A 22060-nucleotide genomic window follows, 5' to 3' on the forward strand; every position below is an offset into this window, starting at 1 on the left:
AAATAACATATCAAAAAATCAAATAAGAAACAAATTTGGTAATATTTAAGAAAAAGAAAACAAAGGAATATTTAGATATAAGGTTTTTCACGGAACCAATTAAAATTTTTGCAATATTTTGAAAAATAATGCCTTCTCTTTATGCTTAGGAAAAGATCAAAACTATCAAAAGAAATCAATTTCAGGGTAAGTGGTGATAGAAAAATTTAAACAATTATTTCTAATATTCCTTATTAATACCTTTATGTGTCCCTGAAATCAAAAGAAAAGGCTAAATTCAAAATTCCTAAATGAAATGCTTTTATGATAAAAACAATACTAAAAATAATTTTTGGTTCTATTAAATTATAGTTCCCTCAGAGCCTCACATGGCAAAAAAGCTGAGCTGTAATACAACTTTTCCTCTGCTTTTAATAATTATTCAAATCAGAAAACCTTCTTTAATAATGTATTTTTTCAGCTTACTCTCCAAGTAAACTTTGAGGAGTTATTCAGCAATTAACCTCAATTTCACAACAGCAGGGGTCGCAATGCACTAGTTAAATGTTTCAGAAAACAGAAAAGGATTAGCTGTTCATATTACATAGATTTATTAGAGTCTGAAAGATTCACAATTCATTGAACTCCAGTTAAAATAATCTATCATTAACTCTAAAAAAGATTTTCAATTATGGGATCCCCAAATAATAATAAAGAAAACCTATTTGAAATCTGATGGCATTTCTAGTTGAAACAGCATACGAATCACTTCTAAAAAGTTCTACCACGTGTAACCCTATTAAAGTGCTTTTGCATTTTTGCATCTCTTAAAAAATAAATAATTTCTATATATGTAATGGGTAATTCTTTAATTCAGATAGTCATCTGTTAACTTGAACATATATTAAACATTGAATTTATTTCTGAGGAAAAAAGCAAACTGGCCATTTGTATTCTATTCCATTTTCTTTAATTCCTTCTCCATGACCACAGTGAAGAAAATACACCCCTAATTCTTTAAATATTTGATTTACAGAAGGGTTTTAAAATTTTTCTTTAAATTTCCATTCCATAGAATTACCAAAAAATAGCCTAAAATAATTTAGATTATATACTGTTCATTAAAAATCAATTAAAAATAAAATAAAACTGAACCAAAAATCGAGCAAACACAAAGATATTTCTGAAGGTTTGAAGGGAAAGAAGTTAGTCATTTCTCTAGTTCAACGTTTTTCAGCTGAATGTCAAATCAATCAAAGGACTTAAATGAGTAGGTAATAACTAGTATACAAAAGGGAATAGAATAAAATATAAAATATGCACAAAAAAGGTAAATACTTTGTGAGCATTTTTGTTCAGTTACATATATTAAACAAAATACATAAATATCATAAATAATATATGTTGATATACACAATATGGATATACATACTTATAAACACATACATCACATTCACATATCAGTGCTGGGTTGCAATGTAATATATATCTTACTATGGACTGGAATAAAAATGCTTAAAAGTCATTGCTTTAGATGAATGTTTCCTATCCCTTTAAAATTCATGTCCTCTATAATGCTTCCTTCCTACATCTTTTGTGTAAGTATAGTGGCTAAAAATCAAAGATGTTAAATATATCACTGAATCACTCAATTGAGAAGTTAGCTTATTGTGGTGGGAGAGTTAATGATTTAATTTTCTAAACATGTAACATATACATTAAGAAACATAAAAATGATCATTCCAGTAATATCAGGAAATCAATTATACACTAAATGCAATTTCTTTGAACATAGCAAAGAATCACAATCAAGCAAAATAGGCTTCTCACAGTCAAAAATGTTACAAGTTCCATGCAATAAAGCTCAAGAACATTACTAGGAAGAGAGCCCTTGGGGTATTCATTTGTAATTCATTTTCTAAAAAATATACAATTCAAATAAGTTCAGTTGTCAGTTTCCAAGATGACAGGATATTAGAAATGTATCATCATAGGAGAGGAAAATTACTGCTATAGAAATTCTGCTGGTAGAGAAAAAAATGAAAAGTGACAGCCAAGGACAGGGGGGGAAACAGAAAAACTGTATATAAAAAATTAAAAATACATGGTGTTCTGGAGCCATTTAACAAGGGGAAATTTTTGAGCACAGTAATAATATTTACAGTCCTGTATAATAAATTATCTTCAGAATTGCAAACTTGAATAAATGATAATAAAAACAATAATAGCTACACACATAACACTTCAACCCAGGTACTCTGGTTCCCAAACCCAAGCTTTAACCACTATACTGTATTACTTCTCAATAAAATTTTAAATTATGTTTAGGTATTAAAGTAAATTTAAGAAGATGTTTTAGAAAACAAAGATGTAATTGATTTTTAAAAGATTTTCTCCTATAGACTGAATGTTTATGTTCCGCCAAAATTCATATGCTGAAACCTAATCCCCAGTATGATGGTATTTGGGAGTTGGGCCTTTAGGAGGTGATTATATCATGAGGGTAGAGCCCTCATGTATGGGATTAGTGACCTTATAAAAGAGACCTTAGGCTCCCTTGTCCCTTCCACCGTTTGAGTGTGAGCAAATGGCTGTGTGTAAACCTTTCAGAAAAGAGTCACCACAATCACCAGGCACCGAATCTGCTGGTGCCTTAATCTTGGACTTCCCAGCCTTCAGAACTGTGAGAAATAAATTTCTGTTGTTTATAAGTCACCCAGTCTATGGTACTCCATCATAGCAACCTAAATGGACTAAGACAACTTCATGTAAAATGATGAAATATCTTTAATGGCATAAGCCTGGAAAACATCAAAAAAGACTCATTTCTGGACATCTTTTTTTGTTTGTTTTTTATTCTATGTATTTTGACAATAATTTCACATATTTATAATTTCCTAATATTTGCTGCACTATCTCATTTAACTCTTATCAATACGTAGCATTATTATCCACATATAGAGATGAGAAAACTGATATATAGTTTAAGTAATTGCATGGCATTTGATAAAGCCAATATTCAAAGTCATGTTGTTTGGTACCACAATCCTAGCTTTGATCAATGTGCTCTGTGCTACCACAGTTGCTAGGTGGAATACATATGACAGGATTTGCTATGCTGTCTCAGGATGTACTATTTAAGAGATTCTGGTAATCCAGAAACCCAGCTAAAATTCAGAAAAATTGAAAAATAACTTTCAGGATCATTTGGCTGCTTGCTCACCAAGCTTCCATTTCATGCCTGTCCTGTTGAAGTTAGGCATGCCCATGAGACTTGTTTTTGTCAACAGAATGTAAGCAAAAATATTTTTCCCTTCAGAATGAAAGCCTTTAAAAGAAGTTTGCAATTCTCCATATTCTTTGTCCTTTCCTCAGTGCCATGTAACCTAGAGGCTCTGTTAGTCCAGGTTCCTGACTGATGCTAACATGAACCAGCACTCTTTAGTCATCCAAAATGGATATATAATATAAGCAGGAAATAAAGCTCTGTTGTACAAGATACTGAGATCTTAGGGTTGTTTATTAATAATAATAACTTTGTCCTCCTGACTAATACATTTAATAGACAGGTTTTTTTCTAGGAAGGGATGGGTAAAAGGGCCACTTTTTGGACATTATAAAATAGAAATGATTATGAGGTTTACAAAATGGCTATATTCCAAGAATTCATATTGAATCAGTTACTTGGAATTTGGAACATGTTTTTTTCATAGGCTCACCTAATAAAGAGCCTGCAGAAGGTTATTTAACCCATAATTTAAATGAAAAAGAGCAGAAAATAATAATGCCATTAAAATCATTTAAAAAATAAAATAAGTAAAATTTTTAGACTTTTTGAAATGTTTTATAGGAGTTGAAGGCCCAGTTCTCTAGTTTATTTTAATTTCTCTTCAAAATGTACATTTTCCCCTTTCCTTGATCCTGAAATATCAGTAAATATTCTCTTTTGCTTACTATTTATGATTGCCTTTGCTTCCAGGGCTAGTAAGTAGAATGAAAAGGAGGAACTAAAGAAAATTACTAAGCAAAAGATGTGAACATTTGAAAAATATTTTTTTCTAAGTTGAAATTCAATGACATGTGAGCAACAGTAAAGAGGGAAAAAAAGAGAGGATGAAGACATACTCAATCCCTATCTAAACTGGAATGACCTTAGAGTCTACTTATTAGTCTTCAGATAGCTCACAAGTTGTCACGAGTTTATAAATGAATATTAGTTTCTCACAGGGCAAAAGAGCTGGGCTGTAACCAACTTTCTCATTGCTTTTAATAAATATACAAGTCATAACACCTTTTATTATATATTTATTATATATTATACATTTTTTTGTTTATTCTCCAAGAAAATTTTTGTGGATATTTTTATGTGGAATGTTATTTGGCCATTTATTTTATTTATCATAGAATGATAAGCCAAGAGGTCACCAGGACAGAGCTGATCATGTCTCAACAGTATCATTTTGCTTTCAGTCAGCTTTTACAAATCAGCCAGGAACAAAGATGGAAACTCTTACGATCATCCATCCCTAGAGTTTTTAGTCTCGCTAGTACGTGCCCTAGGAATCCATAATATTTCAAAGAAAATAATGAAGCAACACTGAAAGGATGACCCAAAAGGAGGTAAAAGTTTTCAGTTGCTCTTCTTACTCAAAGTTTCCTCATTTCTCTACTGGATGAAGTATCCAAGATCACCATCGCTTCTTAGTAACAGCCTTAACATTATATTTTTGTATATTTGTTTAAAGATAAGCATATTTCTCTGTATGTCTCCTTTAGTGGTTTTGTCTTTCAACTTTTATTCATCTATTGGGCAATTTTTAATTTTTTAATACTTACCTCTCCTGAGCTCTAGATCGATGTTTCTATCTGCCCACTTTGTCAAATCTTTGTCTACGATGTCTCCAACATGTCTCAAATTAAACTCATCACTGACATCCTCAAACTGCTTCTTTCATACTTCTCTATTTCTGTTCCTGGCACTAGCATTCTAATAGTCATTAATTTAATGACATCTTTTTCTCTCTATCATTAACCACATCCTAACAGTAACTATATTATTTCTACCTTTTGCCCTTTCCTCTTGCCTAATTCCTGCCACACTACCTCTTCTCTAATTAAGGTTTTCTTACTCCTTGTTTTGCATGCTACAACAGGCTATCGGTCTTATCTTTAGAATCAAGTTCTAGTCCATTTAACAGAATAATGTCAGATTAACTTCTTTAGAGCAGGGGACTGATTATAACTCACCCAGCTCAAAAACCTGCAGCAATTCCCATCATTAGCTTTATTAAGTATAAACTTCTTAGCTATGCCGTAAGCTTCATAATACCACGTGAGAGCATAAACCTGTTTTTCCAGACCTGTCATATCTCACTTTTTCTAAGTCATGATCTGTGCTTAAGTTGAAATGGCAATTTATTGTTCCTCATACTGACCCAGCTCCATCTACGCCTTAGGTAATGTTGATCAATTCTATAGCCCATATTCTTATTCTGTTGTAAATATCACCCTGTTAAAATGACAAAATTTTCAATGTCCATTTCAAATGTCACCTTATCTATGAAGTATCAATACAGAAATGTTCTCTCCTTTGAATCCCAATATACCTACATGTTGGAAAACATTTCTCTATACGGCTAAGCGCTGTGCTTTGCCATAGTAGATTATCACCATTTTACTGAATTAAATTCAATTGAACTGTACACATAGGGAAGCAAAAATAAATAAAACTACCTAGATTGTCAACAAAAATTTAATACCTATAAGGGTATTTGTATTCAGAAAGATAAGTCAGCAACACTTAAAGAATCTCTACTTTATATCAAATAATGATAATAATGTTCATATGAAAAAGGATAATAACAGCCAACATTTATTAAGAAAACGCTATTTTGGGCCGGCCTCGTGGCTCACTCGGGAGAGTGCGGCGCTGGTAGCACCAAGGCTGCGGGTTCGGATCCTATATAGGGACGGCCGGTACGCTCACTGGTTGAGCGTGGTGCAGACCACACTGTGCCGAGGGTTGCGATCCCCTTACCGGTCAGAAAAAAAAAAGAAAAAAGAAAATGCTATTTGTCAGGTACTGTTCCAAGCACTTTGCGTGCAATACCTCATTTCATCTTCAAAAGAATTATAAGTCGTACATAATTATTATCCTCATTTTAGAGATGAGGAAACTGAGTCACAAAGAGTTTGGGTAACTTTCCCAAGGTAACAAGGTTAAAACTAAAAAGTCATAATTCTAATAAGGCAGTCTGACTCTAAAAATTAAGCTATAGAAGAGATGAGAGAAATATTAATTTATGTATTGGATATTATATCTTGTATCACACAATTTAATACTTGTTAAATTATGACATGGGTATGATGTAATTTCCCAAAACTCCCTTTTAAGTAATTTATTTCACCTTATATTACAAGGCAAATATTTCATAAAAGTAGATGACTGGATACTGAATAAACTAAATAGACTATTAATTCCTTCAAGACGATGGCCATAACTTATTCATCTTCATACACTGAGAATCAGACCTAATATTTAACACACAATTATGTGAAATTTATGATAAATGATCACATAAATTAAACTCAAGATCAATTTTACTTTTAAAGCTCTCCTTTTCCCTCCCTAAATGGCTTCATTGTTTTGTTTGGAAGCAATTTTTGAAAACTCCTCATAATATAGTATCTTCTAAAATGTGTAAAAACATTCTTATGCATTATTTGAATATATGAAGAAAGCTGTAAAAAATAATAAAACTTCAGTACTGAAACAAAGAAATAAAGTGTTAAAAGATGAGTAAGAATTTGCTTTCTGGTTAAGAAAGGCAATGGCACTGCAGGTAGAGGAAAAAAAGTGGGTGGACAGGCACTTAGGCATAAAAGAACTTGTTTAGGGAACTGCAAGTGCTTCAGTATGGCCACAGTACAAAGTGTATGTTGGGGAGTGGCAGGTGCCTATGAAGATAGACATCGGATAGTTCCTAAAGGGTTTTCACTGCTCTGCTAAGAAGGTTAGCATTATGTTGACAGCACAGAAGCATTAAGTATTGAACCCATCATTGCTATAGATAACTATCTTGCTAGTAGCTAAAACAAACAAAAAAACTTATTATAAAATGAATCCTCTAATACAATATTTTCTAACTAATGCTATACAAAAATAAAATACCCTTTTTAATTTAATGACAAAAAATTTCCACAAATTTGTGTATTCATAAGCAGTATTTTAAAAGTATGGAGGAACATAAAAACTTAAATGATATCTGCTTTTTAAAAAAATGCTGAAGAGAAAATGTTTTTTCTTCCTTGCTTCCCTGATAGTACTTATATACTTTCATTTTGGTAAACGAAGTCAAAGGGGTAAGAGCTCCTATTCCATTTCATTCTACAGCACCATGAAAATCCTGGCATAGGTCATTTTTCACTTATTCTCCTTATTTTTATTATTCAGCTCTCAATCAAAGAACATATACACAATGCTTTTTGTTCAGTAGGCTTTTTAACGCAGAGCTCAATTTTCCAATGATGTTGGAAATTCCAAACAACACTGTCATTAATTTTTAAAGAGCATACCTAGAAGTGCAGTGAGTTTGGGAAGCAGTCCAACTTGTACCATCTTATTCCTCAGTCCTGTGTCGAAGGACAGATTTAGTAAAAGTCGGAGCGTGATATTCAGCAGATCTTCATGCTCACAAGGTATCATTTTTACCAGTTTTTCAACAATATCCATTTCTACCTATGTAAAATAACAATACAAATAAAGTGAGGTTCCGCTGCAAAGACAAAAAAGATAACCAATAATTATTTCTCTTTTATTTACCCTAATTGTATCTATCGTATAAGTAATTATGTGTTAATCTTATGTTCCCATTTCAATCCATAAACTTTCCTAAAATCAAACTTTTGAGAAGAAAATAGATACTCCCAGATCATCTCCTTTCCTCACTTAACTGCATCAACTAGAAGACAAATTACATTTGGTCCTTGAAAACACTATGCATTATTGAACACCTACTAAGTACCAGGCCCTATGCTAGATCAAACAAGATCTCATCTTTGCCTTCAAGGATGCCTCAGTCTAAAAAAAGAGTAAACAAAGAGAACAAATAATGAAAACACAATGTGATAAAATCTGAATGCACCAAGTACTCTGGAAGCTACATGGAGGGAACTACTAACCTATCTAGATGAACAGAAGACTTCAAATTAGGAACAAAGTTCTAAAATTGAGTAAGAATTTGTTCTCTGGTTAAGAAAGGCAATGACAATCCAGGTTGAAGAAAAAGCCAGAGGATAGACATTTAGGAATAAAAGAGCTTGCTCTGGGAATTGCAAGTGTTTGGTATGATCACAGTATACATTTGTTTTATAAATTTATTTATTTATTTTTTTGACAGTTTTTTTCATTGACACATAATTGATTATACATATTTGTGGTATATGCATTTGAATATGAATACCTGTGTACGACATGTGGTGATCAAGGCAGGATAATTAGTATACTCATATTTACAAAACATAATCAATCTGTATGACCCTTAACCAATTTCTTGCTAATCCCTCTTCTCTTTTCCTACCTCTAATAACCACAGATTTCTTCTCTCTCTTTTTTTTGAAAGTTTAATGTATTATTGATCATAGTACAAGTATATGCTGGGGATTGGCAGAAGCCTATAAAGGCAGACCTTAGTCAGATCATAAAGACTTTTAATGCCATGCTAAGAAGTTTAACATTATTCTATAGGTAATAGAGTGTCCTTAATGATTTAAAGTCCAGGGGGTGATGTGGTCAGACTAGTTCTTAGGCTAGGAACACTACCAAAACCCAAGTTCTCAGATACCAGCTAAGTCCATTCTCGTAAGAAGGCCTGTTTAAGAACAGCAATCTCATGTACCTTTTCTGCAGTCAACAAGGTGGATGTAGGTGGCATTAACTAGGACTGGCAAATGAAAAAACAGGTCTAGGACAATAAGGGCAAAACATTATTTTAATTTTTGTCATGTTTAATTTGAGGTGATATTCAGTGGATATCTGGAAATCTTACAAAAATCAGTAGAGAAGCTGGGCTGCAAGTACATAGTTGAAACTTCAGGGCAGGAATCAGCACACCATGGCTAGTGGGCCTAATATGGCTCACCATATGTTTTCATACAACCCATGAGCTAAGAATGGCTTTGGCTTTCATATTTTTAAATGGCTGAAAAAAAATCAAATTAAGAATATATTTCATGATGCCTAAAAATTATATCAAATTCAAATTTCAGTTTCCATAAAGTTTTACTGAACACAGCCATGCTCATTTGTTTATAGACTGTCTATTTCTGCTTTCATGCTACAACAGCAGAGATGAGTAGTTGCAACAGATACCATATGACCTGTGAAGCCTAAAATATTGATTATCAGGCCATTTAAAGAAAAAGTTTGCTGAACCCTACTCTAGAAGATTATGAAATTGCATCAAGAGAGCTTGTTTTAGAGTGAAAAATCACAGAGGGCAGAATATATTTGGCAATGGAAGCCTCCCATTCAGATATTTTAAGGTCACAATCAGAAAAATTTGGTTATAAAAACATCTTATGTCTTTTTGTTACGTAACGATGGCCAAAAAGCAGGGAAACTCTATATAAGTTCATATGTTTTTGATCATTACCAAAGTATTTATGAATAATCTTATTCTATTTTTACTTTTACTTTGGAGATTTAAAACACTTATTTATACTTCCCTTTTCATATTTTTATTGCAATCTTCTACTACACCTCATAAAAATCACATTAATAATTGAGCCCTTGGAATGAATACAAATTTTTTTAAGTGCTAAATTGACAAAGCAACATGACTTTTTTCCTTCAGACTTCTACATACACTTAATCACACTGCAACCACATCCTAAAGCTCTTCATTATAGAATACAATTCCATCTCAAAGCCACCCCCAAATTAAACATAAAACCAAAAGCTGATTCTTTTAAATATCAATACAATTGATAGACCACTAACCTAAGGGAAAAAAGAGAGAAGAAACAAATGACCAATATCAAAAATGAAACAGGAAAAATCATTTCAGACTTTCAGACATTAAAGAGATAAGATGGAAATAGTACCAAAATTTTTAAGTCCACAGATTCTACAATATAGATGAAATGGATAAATTCCTTGAAAAATACAAACTACAAAGCTGTCACTCAGAAGGAATAACCTGAATAATCCTTTATCTATTAAAGAAATTCACAGAAAGAAAATCTCATGTCCATATGACTCTTTACTGGTTAATTGAATTAAGTAGAAATAACAGCAATTCTACACAAACCCTTCCAGAATAACTGAGGAAGAGAGAATGCTTCCCAACTCACTCTATGAGAACATAATTACTCTAATAATAAAGTCAGATCAAGACGATAGAAGAAAACTATAAACCAATAATGCCTCATAAACACAGATATAAAAACACTCAACAATAATCAGTTAATCAAATCTAGCAATATATATAAAAAAGCGCTATATCATGACAAACTGGTGTTTAACCCCTGAATGCAAGATTGCTTCAACATTCAAAAGCCAATCAATGTAATTCACTATATCAAAAGTTTAAAGTAGAAAAATCCATACAATCCTTTCAGTAATAAATGCAAAAAAGGCATTTGACAAAATCCAACATCCATTCATGATAAAAAGTCTCAGCAAATTAGAAATAGAACAAAACTTCCAAAACTGATAGAGAGTATCTAAAAAAAAAAAACCCTACTGTTAACATCATGCTTAATAGTGAAAAACATTGCTTTCCTCCTAAGATCACTATGGGATGCCCACTCACATCACTCCTTTTCAACATCATACTAGAGGGACTATCCAGTGCAATAAGGCAAGAAAAAGAAATTAAAAGGATACATATTAGAAAAGAAGAAATAAACCTTTCTATTTGCAATAACATAACTATCTATGTAAAAAGTCCCTAAGAATCTACAAAAAAGTCACTACAACTAAGAAGTGATTTCAGCAAGGTCACAGGACATAATGTCAATGTACAAAAATCAATTGAATTTCTATACACTATTAATCAACAACAAGAAACTGATAATTTTTTAAAAACTACCATTTATAACAGTAAAACAAAAATGAGCAAAAAATGGTAAAACACTGAGGTATAAACTTAACAAAATGTGTAAAATATGTATGCTAAAAACTACAAAATGATGAAAAAAATCAAGGAAGGCCTAAATATTTGGATATGGAGAGTTATACCATGTTCATAGATTGGAAAATCCAGTATGGTTAATATATTGATTCTTGCAAATAGATTCAGTGCAGTCCCAATCGAGATGCAGGATTTTTTTAAAAAAAGAAATAGACATGGAAAGATAAAGAATCCAGAATAGCCACAATAATTTTGAAGAAGAATAACAATGTTGGAGGCCTCACACTGCCTGATTTTGAGACTTACCATAAAGCTATAGTAATCAAGAGAAAGAGGTATTGGTGAAAGCACACACACATAGATTAATGGAACAGAAGACAGAGCCCAGAAATAAAACTACACATATATGGTGCCAATTGATTTTCAACAAAGGTGCAAAAGCAATTTCAATAAGGTGCAAAGGCAATTCAGTAGAGAAAGGAGTCTTTTCAACAAATGGTGCTGAAATATTTGGATATCTATATTCAAAAACATGAATCTTGGCCCACACCTTGCATCATATACAAAATTAATTCAAAATGAAGTATCATAGACTAAAACAACAACAACAAAAAAAGGTCCATAAAAATTCTTGAAGAAAACATAGAAAGAAACCTTGTGAACTTGAGTTAGACAAAGATTTCTTAAATACAACACTAAAATACAATCTATTAAAAAACTGTTTTTATATGCTGGATTTCACAAAAATGAAAAACCTGCTCTTCACAGGAGAATGAAAAGACAAGCCATGGAAAAGGAGAAGTTACTTGTAAAACATATCATTGATAAAAGACTGGTATCCAAAATACAGAAAGAACTCTCCAAAGTTAGTAGTAAGAAAATAAGCTACCCAAGCAAAATTTATCCTATCTGCTATTCCTCTTAAAATCATATTCTTTTTTTTTTTTTTTTTTTTTTTGGCAGCTGGCTGGTACAGGGATTCAAACTCTTGACTTTGGTATTATAACCCCACGCTCTAACCAACTGAGCTAACTGGCCAGTCTAAAATCATATTCTAGTATTATTTATTCCCTTTTTGCTATAGTATGTTAATAGTATCATGTTATATTACATTCATATGATTATGTTATATTATACTAGCATTATAAAAGAAATATGATTAAATTTAAACTAATAATTTAAAGAATTTTTTAAGTAAACTAAATTTCTCTTATTTTAAGACATGTGTCTAAAAAGCAAAGTCAGTATTAGTTCATATCAACAGTAAAATGAGCACTTCATTTAAATAAATAATACTACCTCACAAATAGATTGGCCATCCCCCACCTCTTTTTAAAAATAAAATTTCCAGAAGCTTCAGCTTTTATTAATTACATTAGGTAATACCTTTCTTTTGAAAAACCAACATATGCATATATACTGGTTGTTACAGCAAAACATAATAATAAAAGAAATAACCTGAAGAGTTTGTTATTAATTTGTATTTCCATGGCACAGAATGGAACATGAAATATGTACCATCAATCAGATGGTTAAACACTAGACTGGTATTTACTTAACACAGTCTTCTAGTCATGTCTTTTTGGTTAATAAAACCCAACTGCAAGAGCTAGTTTTAGTAATTGTCTCAATATGCAATGTTCTCTCAATGCTATTTCTATAAAATGTAATTTATAATTTATATTAGTTAATTAGTATTTTTATTAAATGTTCTATGTAAACAGTTTACCAACAATCTATCAGAAAGTTGATTTCAACCTTTAAGGTATACCTTTTTCAGGTTTCTGGAAGCCAACATTTGAAAATTGCTTTTTGTTAATCTCACTAAAAAATGTCTTAGAAAAACAATGTAAAAATAAAGACTCCAAAAAATTTGCCCATGAGGCAAAGAAAAAAGAGTATGAAGCTGAGTACCTAGAGATCGGTTTCTTTAAGCAAATTAATGTTTCTGGTTCTTGGCTACTTTGTCTGCAGAATCAGGAGGCTAGATTTTCTAAAATGTATCCATGGATGTAAAGTACAGTAAAGTTCTAAAAATCCTAATTCTATAAGGTGCCCTTAAATAAAATGCGTGTGTTTCACAATAAATGATGAAATGTATACCATCTGTATTAAAAATCTGGCTAATCAAATACTTTTCACGACCTTGGATGAATAATTAACTTTTCTGAACTTCAGATTTTCCTCCTCAATTAAAAATGAGGTTTGATAAGACAATTTATATTTTATCTTCCAACTCTATGATCCTACCAGAAAATAATTTTTAATAATATTCTAGAGATCTTTTTGATAGAATGAACAAATAATAAGTGCATTACTTAAATACAAATCTAATCCATGCATAGTAGACACATGCTGATGGCAAATCAATTTGAATTTTGAGAACCTACTAAAAGTGAACTTAATATAAACACATAAATGGAAGAACATACAACTTACAGCAAAGGGAAGCAATTATTTAGCCATACCTTAACTACTCAGGAGCATATATATTGTCATATCATCACATTCTTCTTAGATATAAGAGCAGTGAAAACAAAAAACATGTTTCTGACTAATCTAAGTATATTCAATCTCAAAACAATATCAAGCATACAGTGAACATCGATAATTATATATTAATGATGAAAATGGCAGACTAAATATATGAGGTTAAAATAAATTTTCATATATTAAAGAATCAGAATTCAAGGCATTTATTACATACGATCTCAGGTTTTCAAAGAGCATGCCATGTCATTCAATATGGAACAAGCTACTTCCTAGTTCATTGTATTTTAAAAGAAAAGAGTAGGCAGAAATATTATACATTTCGACTATCTGAAGAGAAGCCACTTATACCAATAATACACAGTAACATAATAGCATATAGTTCTCAAAATAGTTCTCAATAGAGTTAAGGCCAATGATCCAATAATTCCATTTCTAGGAGTCTATTCCAAGAAAATAATCAGAAATATGGACAAAGAAGTATGTACAAACATGTGCAGTGAAGTGTTATTTATAATAGCTAAAATTATAAACAACTTAAATATCTGAAAAGAAAGTGTGGTCACTATATGATCTATTTAATATAACATTGCACTTAACAAAGACTTTTTAATATCATGGAAAAAAACAGATAAGAATTTTTACTCTATCTTTATGTGTTTCTGTATTATGTATATTCTACAGAGGGGAAAATAATATATGCTCAATTTATATTTCCCAAAGACCACTGTATCAGGCAAACAAAAGATGGCAAATAGGAGCCTAATGTAATAATTCAAACAGGAAATGAAGAGGGTATGAACAAAGAGGGCATGAATTAATACAATGGTGCTGGGAATGGAAAGAAAAGATAGCTTCAAGAGATATTTAAGAAGCAGAATCAACAGGTTGTGGCTATCAATTGGAATAGTAGGTGACAATGAAAAGATTGGACTAAATTGTAGTATCAAAAACCAATATCAGAAAGGCAGGAGGCAAAATAGTTTCCAGGTACAGAAAGAGAAATACTGCAGGTTCTCACTCATAACTGGGAGCTGAATCCATAAATAAACAAATCAACAATAGAGACAGAGAGAAAGAAAGAGAGAAACAACAATCACAGTAATACATTGAACTTTTAGAAAACTAGAGGTGGAAAAGGGGAGGGGTGGGAGAGAGGAAGGGGGCCGATAAGGAATTGGTCCACGGACTCCATATTGTAATGATTAATAAGCTAACTATACTGATTTAACCACCACACGTTGCATACAATTATTCAAAATCAACATTGTACTCCACATGTATAAATAATAAAAAAAAAGTTTAGGAGAAAATAATAAGATCAGATAACTCTAAAGTACAATTTTAAAATTGGGCTACTTTCTATATATAATGTTTAATATGGCAAGATCCATTTTATATATTAGAAAATATGTTATCCAGAAAGCTACAATTATCTAAAATATTGACTAATATGAGATATATTTCCTAATAAAGTCATTTCAGTGAGTAACTGCTATTGTAAAATCTTCATTAGGAATTATCTTCAGTAGGGGATAAAGTGTTTAGATTTTATCAAAGTATTTTAATTTGAAAATGGCTAACATGGATTGTTTCAAGAAGGAGTTTTGTTAAGTTACCATGTCATTTTTATTCTCCATAAAAATGCTGAGTTTTTTCAAGAATGACACAACTAGAATAAGCAGCTCAAAATTGTCCCGATCAAGAGCCTTCACCAACATGTGAACTATGTTCTTGTTCCTCATCTTCAGTTCTGTACGAGTATCCTCAGCAAGATTCAGAAGCAGATAAAGAGCAACTAGAAAAGGAAAACAGATGAGAGTTAAATGACTGGTAAATCGAATCAATAATTTAAAATATCATCTCTATTTACCAAAGTAACAGATATAGTTCTAAAAAGGTAATATATTATTTTGAAAATTTTAACTGGTTAGTAATTGGTTCATTAGAAAACATTTATTAAGTTACTGAGTGAGGTATATGTATGAGGGTACTTCAAAAAGTTCACGAAAAAATAGAATTAAAAGGTAATACAAATCTTTCCATGAAGTTTTTGAATCATCCTAAAACAAAACATACAATATATAAAAAATTATATAATGGATGACGTTTTCCGTTTTTCTCTGACTGACAGGAAGCTTCAGAGTTAGATTTAAAAAGTCAGAATTATATAGGCTATTATGGTCAACATAGTTTTTTTGCTCTCTTATGGCCTTGATGTTACTCATTATTTTAGTATTGCATTTCATGTATTCTTGTAAGCCACCTCTACACCTTTATGAAAAGGAGAAATATATGCATTTGTGTATACAGAAGTAGATAAACTTTAATTTATTTATTTAACAAATATTTGAGGTGAAAAGGCAAATCAAACTTATTAAATCCCTATTGGGTGCCAAGCACTGTATTAGTTGATATATAAATGTCAACTCATTTTAATTCTAAAACAATTTCATGAAAAAATAAGTATTCTAAAAATTTTACAGATGGTGAACCCCAGATTCAGAGAAATTAAATAATCTGCCACACAGCTAGAAAACGATAGAGCTAAATTAAAACTCAAAGCCATCAGAATTTAAAGCTCACACAATTACACTATGGCCCCATGCTGACTTTCCATGCAAGGCATTGTTAAAAGGTTTTAAAGTTGTGTTGTAAAGCATATAGTAGACTTCTGCTTTCAGCCAAGATAGATGTAATGGATAGAATAGTGTCATCCCAAAATTTATGTCAATCCAGAACCTCAGAATGTGGCTTTATTTGGAAATAGGGTCTTTGCAGATGTAATTAGTTAAGGTTAGGCAATAACGGATCAGAGCAGATCATGAATCCAATGACTGGTGTTCTAATAAGAAGAGAGGACACAAAGACAGATATAGTGGGAAGAAGGCCATGTGAAAATAGAGGCAGTTATAGGAGTGATGCAGCTATAAGTAAAGAAGCACCAAAGATTGCTGGGAGGCACCAAAAGCTGTTAGGCAAGGAGGATTTTTCTCTAGTCTTCAGAGAGAATATGGCCCTGATGAAACCTTGATTTTGGCCTTCTAGCCTGTAGAAATGTAAGAGAGAAAATTTCTGTTGTTTTAAGCCACCCAGCTTGTGGTGATTTGTTATAGCAAAATTAACACAATAGATTAACAGAAATTGGATTTTAAATCCTCATCTAAAACAAGAACAAAAAACCAGACTGAAATACACAAAACAAAGGTTTTCACAATATTGGACATCAGTCAATGAAGGACAGTGATACCTGAGAAATAAGAAACAAATGAGATGGCCCTGACTGACTCAGAATAAAGCCTTGACTTTCTAGGTCACAACACAGGGAGGGAGAACTCAGGCAGAACATGACAGAATCCCTGAGTTGAGAAGATGGAGCCAAGAGTCCAAGAAAGCCAAGGTTGCTAGAGTTCACAGAAAAGAGTACTGGCAAGGAGAGAGCTGCATGTAGAGAACACTGCAAATCTACAGAGGTCTCCCTTGAATATTGAGCTGAGTACTAAATGGCACATGTAGGTTAGGAATCCCACTGAGGCTGGGGACAGAACAAAATGAAAGGAGTAGAAGAAAAAGCACATGGTGCTCACACAAAGTTGTAAATAATTCCTGTTTCTACCAACTATACTGGAAACCTCATAATTCATAGGGCAATGGGTAGAGTACTCAGAAAAGTCTTGCCTCAGTAGTGGGGAATAATTAGCTTTAGATTAAATGCTGTTCATGTCCAGACTAACAAATTATAAGAGCAAAATCCAAAAGGATCAAACTGCTTCCAAGTAATTTAATTATGGCCTAAAACAAAGCTCAAGAATATTCATAGGAATGAAAAAATACAACACCCAACATGTAAATTTCACATTGTCTGGCAGCCAGTCAAAGATTATCAATCATTCAAAGAAGCAGTAAAATGCAACCCATAAAGAGGAGAAAAATCAACCAACCAAAACTGTGCTGGAACTGACATAGAGTTTTGAATTATCAGACAAGAACATTAAAAATTATATAACTGTATTCCAGATCTTCTAAAAGTTAAATAGAAACATGGTAGATACAAAAAATATACAAACTTCTAACCATAAAAACTACAATGCTTAAGATTATATACAAGATGAAATTAACAGCAGCTTAAAGATGAAAGAAGAAAAGAGTAGTGAAATTGAATATATAATCATAGAAAACATACAAAATTAATCACATTGAGAAAAAAAGTATCACATAACTGTGGAATAACAGTAAGTGACCTGACATATGTGTAATTGGAGTCCCTGAAGAAAAAAACAGAAAAATATCAAAATTTAATAAAAACTATAAGCACATAGTTCCAATAAGCTACTGAACCCCATGAACAAAAAGCATGAAGAAAATTACACTAAGGCACATGATAATCAAATTGCTCAAAACAAATGATAAAGAGACAATCCTAAAAATAGCCGAAGAAAAGAAATCATATATACAATGATAAGGATGATAACAGACTTATCAAAAACAATGTAAGTGAGACATCAGTGAAGCAACATCTTTTAGAGTATAAAGGGAAAATAGTTGTCAACACAGAATTCTAAACCCAGTGAAAATATTTCAAAAAAGAAAAAAAAAAAAACAGATTTTTTCAGACATACAAAAGATAAAATAATTCATTACTGGTAAATCTGTTGTATAAGAAATATTAAGGGAAATCCCTCAGGCAGAAAGAAAAATGACACCAGACAGAAATATGGATCTACACAAAAAAATAAAATCAGTAAAAACAGTAACTACATACATAAATATATAAAATTATTTTCTTATTTAAATATCTTTAAAGTAAAATTGTTTATACAAAAATAATAATGCAGTGTAAGGTTCATAAGTAAAAGTATAATAAATCTCATAATAGCATAAAGGCAGGGAGGGAATAACTGGTTCTAACAACAAACATGAAATGGTACAATTTCATTTGACAGCAGATTTATCTTATGATAAGTTAAAAATGCATACTTAAACACAGACAACTTATGGTTAAAGATGTATAATATAAACCTTAAAGCAATCAATAAAATAACAAAAGAGTTACAGCTAAGCCAACAAGTGAGATAAAGTGGAATTTTAAAAATCCTGAACTCGATGAAAATGGAAATGAAACAGGACATATCAAAATCTGTGGAATGCTGCCAAAGCAGTTCTTAAAGGGAAATTTTAGCACTAAACATTGGTATTAGAGAAGAAAGGTCTTGAACAAATGACCTTAGCTTCCACCTTAAATAACAATAGAATAAGAGCAAATTAAACCCCAAGTAGGCTGAAGAAAGGAAATAATAAAGATCAGAGTAGAAATCAATGAAACAGAAAACATAAATATAGAGAAAAAACAATGAAACTATACCAGATGGAATTAACAGCAGTTTACAGATTGTTAAACTGCAATCAAAAATTCAAAATGTAAAAAAAGAGCCCTTAAAATAGCAAGAAAAAATATGAAATGCTTCAGGATAAATCTGACAAAAGATTAAAAAGACCTATAGAGTAAAAATAAAGCATTACTATGGAAAATTAAAAGAAGATCTAAGTAAATGGAGAGGTATACTTTGGGGAGTGTCAGAAGACTGAATATTAAAATGTCAGTACTTCCTAAATTGATCTATTGATTCAATTCAGTCTTAATCAAAGTCCCAGCAATTATTTTTTTTTTTTTGTAGAAATCGATAAGCTGATTCTAAGTTAATTCTATAAAACTTACAGAAGAAAACATGTAAGAAAATCATGGTAACCTTTAGTTAGAATAAGTATTTCTTACTTCTTGGATGCAATACCAAAGCCATGATGCAAAAAACACTATGTTGGGCTTCAAAAAAATGTAAAATTCTGCTCTTCAAAAGATATTTTAAGAGGATGAAAAAATAAACACAGACTAGGAGAAAATTTTTGCAAGTCACATATCTGATAAAGGCTTGTATCCACGACATAAACAGAATATATGTAAAACAACCCAATTTTAAAAATAGGCAAAAGATATGAAGGGACACTTCAACAAAGATATGGAGATGACAGATATGCACATGAAGAGATGCTCAACATATTTAGTCACTAGGGAAATTCAAATCAAAACTATAATAAGGTAACACTGCGTATGTTTTGGATTGGCTAAAATTAATTAATCACTAATACGAGTCATTAATACAGTCATTCTTATCAATAATTAATAAGAGTGACCATATTAAGTATTTGTGAGGATGTAAAACGACAGGAACTCTCATACACTGATGGTGGGAATGTAAAATGGTATAACCATTGCAGAAAACCATTTGGCAGTTTCTTGTAAAGTTAAACATACACCTATCATATGACCCAGCCATTCCATCATTAAATATTTAAACAAGAGAAAAGAAGGCATATGTCCATACAAAGACTTGAAGATGAATCTTCACAGCAGCATTGTAATTGCCAGAAACTGGACATATTCCAAATGATCGTCATCAGGTGAATACAGATAAATACTATTCAATAATAAAAAGGAATGAACTATTGATAAATGCAACAACATGGATGAATCTTTTATTATGCTGAGTGTAAGAAGACAGAAAAAAAAGAAAACATACTATATGATTCCATTTATATAAAACTATAGAAAATCAAACTAACTAAATTGACAGAAAGCAGATCAGTGGTAGCCTGGGAATGAGGGAGAAAGAAAAGAGAGGGATTACAAAGACATGAGAAATATTTGGTAGCGATGATATGTTTTTTTATCTTGAGTATGGTCATAGTATCATGGGTATTTACATAAGCTAAAACTTATCAAATTGTATACTTTAAAATTATACAGTTAATTATATACCAATTATATCTCAATAAAACTGTTAGGAGAGCATAAAATATTTGCAAAAATAAAATATTTGGTTAGAAACAGAGCTTAAAGTTTTACAGGTTAAAAAATCAATTTAGTGTTTGAAACTTTAACATAAAAAACAATTGATTTCTTGAGATGTGATGCATTTATATGCTAACATGGATAATACTTATTACTTTCTAGTCCATTTCAAAATTAACTTTTGAAAACCTGGCATTTTCTCTAACAGGTTGAGCTAAATTACTTAATTTCAAATATTTTAAAAATTCAGTAGAGTTAAAATGGCTAATAATTCTTAGGAGATGAAAATATTTTGGGAGACATCAAATATTTCCATGTACAAAGTCAATCACATGACCAATGAGCCAAACTAAAAATCAATAGCCATGTACCAAGAACTGAATACATACTTAAAAGCCCCACATCATTCTCACTATCATAAGATTTTGCATCTTATCAATGACTAAGAAACCAAACTATTGGAATTTTACATCTTTCAATAAAGCTCAGAAACAAGGTATCATTTTCTATTAAACAAGAGAAATACTTTGAAAATTTTTACATCAGTTTCCCAGGAAAGCAATAAAATAATTCATTTTCTAAAACAAGTAAGTTAGGTTTTGAGAGACAAATATTCTTAATATTGAAAAGGTCACAAATTAGATTAAAAATTCTCTCTGAGTAAAATTATAGGTACATATGCATTTAGGAACTAAATGGGGAAAAATAGTAGAGTAAATTTAAAACATTATCATTTATGTTAAAGACAGAAGAACTCAACACATTAATATTTGTAGAACTTTCAGTTATTCTGGTATTCGCTTTACTGGTATGACAAAAACGGAACAAAACAAATGTATTTAGGGTAAATACTTTCTTGCTTTTCTTATTTCTTAGGAATTCATACCTCGTAACAGCTGTTCCTGTTTTACCACAAGTCCCTGGTATTTTTTAAAGGTTTTTTCATAATCCTTTCTTAAAGTTTGGTTTTCAGGGTCTTCATCAGGTAAACAACTTAAGTTAAGGATAATATATACTCATTGAAGCAAAGAAAATCTGAAAAATACTATGAACAATAATACTATTAAATTTTATATGCAACTTCATACAGTTCTTTTCTCTAACCAACAGTTTAACTAAAATGTTCTCTGCACAACAACTGTGCTATAACCAGACTTCTCAGCCAAGGGTTGAAGGATTCCCTTGGACTCCTTGGGTGAGCAACTGTTTCAACCTCACCAAATACTTGAATTCCCAGAAATTATATGCAAATGTTTTATATACGTGCACAAGTCTATAACTTCCAACAGATTATCAAGTGGGTCCATGAGCCAAACAGATTATTGCCTTAGAGAGTGATTTAGTTACTAAGAACATTGGATTCCACTTCAGACAGACACCCAGAATATTCAAAGGATGGGGATTAGACTAGAGATGCCAAAAGAAAAATATCCCAAAGTTGAAGGTAAACAAATTTTAAAAATCACATATTTTAGTCCAAACTTGTCCCCTGACCATCTGCAGCAATAACCAATTACTTCAGTTTTACTTCAGGATTGCGAAGCATTCGACCCCAGAATATGAGTCAAAGTACTTGACCTTGTTGAATGCTACGTGTATCAAAACATAA

At 31.4% G+C, this 22060-nt stretch overlaps 1 protein-coding gene across 2 annotated transcripts in view; it reads right to left on the reverse strand.

The window, feature by feature from the left end:
* The window catches only part of KIFAP3 (kinesin associated protein 3), a 141523-nt gene that overhangs the window by 78915 nt on the left and 40548 nt on the right, over window positions 1–22060 (reverse strand). For both annotated transcript variants that reach the window (XM_063104396.1, XM_063104397.1), the window contains exons 8-10: window positions 21338–21436; window positions 15224–15402; window positions 7555–7717 (exon numbers count right to left, since the gene is read on the reverse strand). In XM_063104396.1, coding sequence (XP_062960466.1) covers window positions 7555–7717; window positions 15224–15402; window positions 21338–21436 — 441 coding nt within the window. The remainder of the gene's footprint in view (window positions 1–7554; window positions 7718–15223; window positions 15403–21337; window positions 21437–22060) is intronic.

The sequence above is a fragment of the Cynocephalus volans genome, chromosome 8, assembly GCF_027409185.1.
Source record: "Cynocephalus volans isolate mCynVol1 chromosome 8, mCynVol1.pri, whole genome shotgun sequence".
NCBI lineage: Eukaryota > Metazoa > Chordata > Mammalia > Dermoptera > Cynocephalidae > Cynocephalus > Cynocephalus volans.